This window comes from Berghia stephanieae, unplaced genomic scaffold (assembly GCF_034508935.2).
Source record: "Berghia stephanieae isolate SIO BIC M18660-M18661 unplaced genomic scaffold, UCSD_Bste_1.3 scaffold936, whole genome shotgun sequence".
Classification (NCBI taxonomy): domain Eukaryota; kingdom Metazoa; phylum Mollusca; class Gastropoda; order Nudibranchia; family Aeolidiidae; genus Berghia; species Berghia stephanieae.
Window position 1 is genome coordinate 1 of NW_027629584.1, and position 7,140 is coordinate 7,140.

The following is a 7,140-nucleotide window of genomic DNA, read 5'->3' on the forward strand; positions in this document are numbered from 1 at the left end:
TTTTCTATTTCTTGTTATGAGTTATTTTAATATCTTAATACGTAAGATTGAGACAATGATTCTAAATAGATTTGAACCAGTCTTTTGTTTGGAGTCTAGTGCTCTGCTGATTGAGCCTTCTTAACCCCTGAGACGTTATGCAATTTGCTGTGATTTTGGTTCTACTGCTTACAAGTCTGGTTGCATCCCCTTAACTTTTTCCGTAACAGGATACAGTGCCTCATATTGTCTCGCATCTCCCTCCCCATGGATAGCATATGCATTGAATTTGGTGACATGTGATGGGAGATAGTCCCTTGGAATCGTTGCTTCTCCAGTCCAATTATCTCCCTTAATCGTGGCAGTAAAATTAAGAGCGAGCTTGTCCTGTAAAAACAAAACATTTAAAATTAAAATAAAACAGAGATATATGGGAAACATTCATGATTTACATTTTTAACCAAATTCAAGCTTTAAATATGAAGACAGTGACTAAATGTAGATAATTTCATTGACTAGGTGTCTCAATCTGATTTTATGTCAGAGTGAATATTATGGTGCTGAAATTTGAATTGTTAGGTCAAATCACAAAATTGAATTCAATTTGAGTGCAAGTAAAACAACTTTGGATCGTTGAGCTGGTAGAGGATTTCAGTTGATGTAACAAGATCCGTTTTTATTGCTTCAGCCAGTATATTGTTCAGATCAGCTGCATTTTCAATTTTTAGTTTCTTGATGGCTTTTTTTTATATCTGCTTTGCTGGGTGTCTCACAATTAATGAATCATTATATGGTATATTAGGAAGGTTGTCTGGCATTTGGTGATTTAAAAGTTCTTTAAAATGCTCAGTCCGTCAATTTGTCAATGTAAGATCTCTTGTCTGTCCTAATACATATTTTTACAACGTGTTGTATTGCTTTTAAGCCTCTGCTTTGCTTGACCTTAATCGACACAAGTTTACAACACCTTTCTTCCCCCAGTGGACCTTATAGAACCATAGATCCATCTCATACAGTACAGGTCATGTTCTAGGCGTCCCTATTGTACTACCACACATATAAATGATAGCTTGTAGCCAGGCATTCACACCTGATTCAAGAGTAGTAATGTAACTAAAGTGTCTTAGTTAATGACACAACACCAGAACCAGAGTTTTGTTACCTATCTGGGCCCGTTTTCATGAAGGCGGACTAGCGCTTAGTCTCTGATTTAGTCAACGACTTGAAAAAATTTCTTTTTATGTGAGCTGACCAGACTAAAATCACGGCAGCTTCAGATTAAGTTTTGTCAAGTTTTAGTTCCTTGCTCGGGTCGGCCTTCCTCGTTAGTCTCTGCTAGTTACTAGGATACATCATTGCGTCAACGATGCAGCTGTTGTGAGATTGAGAGAGCTTCGATTCAGAAGGAAAAAACATCGGTTACAAGTGACAGAGGCAAAACGTGTCCTGTTGCTATTAACACTGGCTTTAAAAAACTGTAAAAAAAAGCACAGATCATTGAAACTATACATTTTTTTGAGTAAAAATTTAAAAAACAAAAAAAAAACAAAAACAGAATCTAATTGGGTTCGCGCGTTGCGAGTGAATGCAGACTTGAAATCGAAGGGCTTGCTTCAAAGAACAAAAAAAAACGATTAGAGAGTATAATGGAGACTACATATTAGACTGGTTTGAGGCCTATCTAAAAGGATGTAAACAATGTGTAAAAATTAGCGACTACACCTCAAGAGGAAAAAGAACTGCTGTATGGCGTTCCACAGTCCTTAGCCCATTGTTTTCAGTCTATACACAGAGCCATTATCCTATATTATTGCTTCCCATAAATTTCCTTAACACGTCTATGCAAATAACTCTCAGATTTATAAACCTTTGCAGGGCTGCCAACCACAACAGAAGAAAGTGTAAGATTGCTTGTCAAAAAAAGTAAGATTTTGAGAAAAAGTGAAATCTTTATTTATATTCACGATGAAAATAAACCCCTTAACTCTATCAGTCCCGATCACAGATTTATCCATGATTTCCTCTACTAAACCCTGAACACGGTTATATCTGTGATAGACTATACTGCTCAAACTGCTGTTCGCTGTTGATTGGCTAGTTTTCTTGAAAATAATCTTATTATTCATGAATGAATGATCAATCGTTTTCCATGAGTTGTATAAACAGAATTTTTCATTCAAACAAGCGTGGCATGGGTAAATATGCGTCATTTTCGACAAACTCACTTTTAGGTTTTCAAGATGGAGAAACGTCTGTTGACAGCAAGTATTTCACTTTCACAACCAACCAAGCATCATCCTGATCAATGCTATTCACGAATAGTATAGAGTTACGATATTTTACTACACATAATAATAATAACATTATTATTATTTTAATTTTATTTTTACATATTATATTAAACTGCATGACTTCAAGGCCATTTTACAATAAGACCCATATAAAGGAAAGAAAAAATTATGAAGATGGAATGAAGGGATTACAAATGTATGAACAGATATAGAACCTAACATTCCCTCACTCTAAGGATAATAATACCCAATACAAAGTTACGAAGTGTTGAACTCATTATGAAATTCACTATTTAATATATATGAACATCAAGAGTAAGACTACACAACACTTTTGATTTATTATCTGATAATATTGCTATTTTGCTATTAAAACCAATCAGACCAAATGCTATTTTGATATGATTCGTCACTAATACTAATAGGAATGATTACAATGTTTTACCTTGATCATCTTTCTTCTTCCATTCAACAGCAAAAGGAGATGTTGTCCATGACTGGAATATTATATTAGAAAAACAAACAAATAAAAATCCTATGAATGGAATAGATGGAAATTGTTGACATGGTCTGAATGAACTCTTCAAATTGTGTATGCATTAAAACTGATGAAAGGAATTCAATGGCATCCTCCCCTAAACATCGGAATAAAATTCAAACACTCATAAAGCCTAATATAGAGACTTCATAATTAATATCAATCTGAAAAAGAGAAAAATAATTCAACAAATTTCTTTGACAACACAACATAGCAAGACGCAAACCGGCACCTGAAGTTCACAGGGCGAGTGTCATACCACCAGACTTCAGTAGCGAGAGAGAGAGAGAGAGAGGGAGGGAGAGAGAGAGAGAGAGAGAGAGAGAGAGAGAGAGAGAGAGAGAGAGAGAGAGAAGAGAGAGAGAGAGAGAGAGAGAGAGAGAGAGAGAGAGAGAGAGAGAGAGAGAGAGAGAGAGAGTCAAAGCAAGTAGCTAAATTTTGGTTGTGACTTGGATGAGAATCATCATTTATCATTTACTTAACCACTAAGATGGCCACTTTTGTAAGGTCCCATTTGTCTTTTATTTGAATGTACTTACGGACTGAGTTCAATTTCCAGATATTGATCCTTGTCATTCAGAAAAAAGGCCTCAACCACTGTTGAAGAAAAAATATGAAAAATAATATTCAAAAGCTGGTCTAAGTTACCACCTAATAACCTGTCCCTTGGGTGACAACATTACTGGGCTACCAGCTGGAGTGGGTCAATAAGCAAAGACCCCTTGGGAGTTGTTTGGGTTACAAATAAATAATTGAAGCAGCAGGAAATTGTAACATTTTGCCAATTAGTTTCAGGATAGGATTTAATGTCTTTGAAAGGATCAAACTATAGTCCAAGCGATATTGGGGACACCGCTTAATTGGGACGATTCGTTGGGAACGGAATTTTTGCTATATAAAAAGTCATTCTCATTCTGATTCCCAGGCGCTTAATTGGGACGGCCCGCCACATAATGGGGTCAAAATTTGACACTGACCATCCCCATAAAAGAGCTGTGACGATTCAGGCCACTCCCAGAGGGTTGGTAGAGCCAGATAGCCCGAAACGTCAACAAAAGAAAAGAGTAAGAAAGATAGACAGAGGGAACTCGTTGATAAGTTCAGGCCACTGCACTGGGCCTAGCCGGATCAGAGGGAAGGGGAAAGAAGGAGAAAGTCTGTGTGTTACGGCCAGACAATGGTAACATTAAACTGAAGGTAATCAAGATTTACAGACATGATACATATATTACATTAACTAAATTACATCTACAACACAAATAGGAATGACACTTATCCATTCATCCTTCTAGTCTTTCTCCTGACATCCATGAATAAGGAACACCACAATATAAAGTAAAACAAAACACGAACGCTGTTTGGCGGTATTGTGTTCACTGGATGAAACTTACAAGAACTGCCTCTTATTTCCCACGCTTTGCTTATATTATAGCACCAGGTTCGAACCCTGATTGGCTAAAAGAGGAGTTCAAAATGCTTAGCAACCCGGGAAGATATGGTCAGCTCCCAACTCATTCGGTTTAGGTCTTGGCAACCATCGCCAGGGCATAACACCCCCTCCCCCTAATGAGGAAAGACCCTCTGTGATGGTGAAATGGAAATGAAGGCCTATTCTGTCGTTGGTTTTTAAAACACAGTATTTGCAATGTTAACTAACATACTGCGTTCTTTAATAAAACGGCAGTATTGGTGTTGGGCAATGAGCTGTCTGAGCCAAACTGTAATTAGCAATACATGCATACGTTACATGAATCATAGAAGCATCAATATCCACTTTGATACAAATACAAATACTAATAATGATAATATATGTATATATAAGCACAAGAATAATGAAATTGCAATTACAGCAAGGTAGATGCAAATTCTATAGGGGAGATAAATTTTGCGAGCGATGAACAGGCCAAAAGTCTTGACATTTTATCACAATAAAGGGTTAATAGACATCAGAGAATGAGTAGTACATAGTAACTGTAACTGACCACAAAATGTTGCCCCTTCTTATTGTGTCTTTCACATTTGAGTTCCTGACAATATACAATGAAATAATGTCAGAGTGTTTGAAAAGGAATTGCATAAAATGGAAATTTGGTTCCATATGACTATGACCAATTGAGATAATAAATCAAAAATAATAATAATAATAATAATAATAATAATAATAATAATAATAATAATAATAATAATAATAATAATAATAATAATAATAATAATAATAACAACAATAATAATAATAATAATAATAATAATACTTTATTCATCCATAGGAAATTTTTTGTACATCATGAAGCACGTTGAGAAAAAAAAATCCTTTATGAATTTGCTTATGTTTATTAGGCACCAGCTAGCAAGGCTAATAAATCTAAATGTAATAAAATCACAAACCTTCATAATCCCAAAGCTGTGGGAATGGCTGACCAGCTGGCCCAATTGGTTTAGCTGGACTGTTGAAGAAAGGTGCATCGACTTTTAAGAGGATGTCTCCATGTTGACTCTCGCCCAAAGAAATCCTCACTGGATCGTGGCATAAGCATTGTCCATCCCATGTTTTCTCGATAGAATATGACCTGGGTAAATAAAACAAAACAAGCAAATAGGTAAATGATTTATTCTTTCTTATCATATTCATATACTGTTATTCTGTTCCCCTATAGACCAGTTACTTTGACAGGCTCAAGTTCCTTTTGAGCTCTTTTATTTTTAATTTCTAACATCACTTCCAATTGATAAATAATTTTGTCTTTCACATCAAATAAAGCTGGTTTGTGGTCTTGTGGTATGACACTCGCCTTCAAATAGGAAGATCATGGGTTCAAGCCCTTCTCCTAACGGCACACAGTCCTTGGAAAAGGCTCTTTACTCGCGTTCTCTCGCCGTACTAAGATTAAAATGAGTACCTGGCTGTTAACAGCGTTGTCTCTGTTGGAAAGAAATTGCAATATCGTTCCTACACGTCACCACTACGTATTGCTGTTGACCAGGGACTCCTTGTAATTGTAAAGCGCTTTGAGCATTCTTAGTGGATAAAAAAATATAAAAAATCTCGTTTATACTATCTGCTGATAGTTATTATAACATTATTGTCATTTTCATTTGCATCGATTTTATGTAGTTGCAATCATTAAAATAATCTGAAATTTAAAAGAAAAAAAAAAACAAAAAAAACAACCCCCCCCCCCCCCCCCCCCCCCCCCCCCCCAAAAAAAAAAAAAAAAAAAAAAAAAAAAAAAAAAAAAAAAAAACAACCACTGTCACGGAAGACTATTCAGGCTCGATCCCGAATAACTTGTTTATTGCACATACGCATTGGAATTTGAGTCCGAATAGCCACGGGAGACTTTCAAACTCGAGCCCGAAAAGCCCCAGCCAACTTTGTTAGTAACAAACACGGCAACCCGTGTCGTATCGTATCTGAGATCTGCTGTGCCTCAGTGCCTATGCCGGTGCCTGTGCACGTCAGCAACGGTCGATTCTGATGGTAGATGAATGACTGCAGGAACATGCATTCTTCTTATTTAAACATATACAGATATGAAAGAGCAAAGTCCGCTCATACATTGCTCTGAGAGTAACAAAGTACACAAAACAGCGTTGAAATTTCACGTCATCGCCTGTCCAGTCATCATCAAGTATCAACAGTCGACAGTCGACAGGATAATGTCACATGATTCATCACATGACACAAATAAAACAGAAAATAATTCGTTGTCACCAAGTTTCACCTTATTAATATTTGTTATGATGTGTACTTTCTTGACAAAGCGGAAACCACACCTGTGCTGCTTGCTTTCACGGAAACTTACCTGTAAACAATTTCAATTTTGTTGGTTTACATTTCCCATCTCCTGCGACACATTTCGAATCCGAAAAGGTATGATCTTACTTTGAACTTAGCGAGTTGATAGATTTCACTTCTTCTCCATTACAAACTATGGTGTTCGTTAATTGTTTGTTTACGGGTACATAGCGATTATGACATACCTCCATGGCCCATAGCAGACAGAAAATGTTCATGTTTTAAACCAGTGTTCTTTCACTCCGAGACGACACTCATTTTTAGCCTTAGTCAATTCAATGTATGACTAATTACAAGATCCCTTTTTCTTTTATCTTTGACACTCTAATAAATTATCCTTTAAACAAACTACAGTGAAAATATCCGATATAGACGTGATGAAATTAGAACGAATGACTCGATGACATTTACTCATTTAATGTTCAGGTCATAGTAAAATGGAACTCTAATGACTTATCACGTATCTAGAGAAATCTGTTTAGATTCACTATAACAATGGCTTCACAGTGTTAACAGGCTTGCAATATAAATCACTG

At 36.1% G+C, this 7,140-nt stretch overlaps 1 protein-coding gene across 1 annotated transcript; it reads right to left on the bottom strand.

Annotated features, from left to right (window-relative positions):
* Window positions 1-172: 172 nt before the first annotated feature.
* LOC144962357 (UPF0462 protein C4orf33 homolog) lies at window positions 173-6,491 on the bottom strand (the record flags this gene model as incomplete). The annotated part of the gene is made up of 5 exons (XM_078895254.1): window positions 6,365-6,491; window positions 5,194-5,375; window positions 3,348-3,405; window positions 2,716-2,767; window positions 173-366 (listed from the first exon to the last, which is right to left on the bottom strand). Coding segments are annotated over exons 1-5 (488 nt in total), but the record flags the coding sequence as incomplete, so codon positions are not given.
* Between the last annotated feature and the right edge of the window lie 649 nt (window positions 6,492-7,140).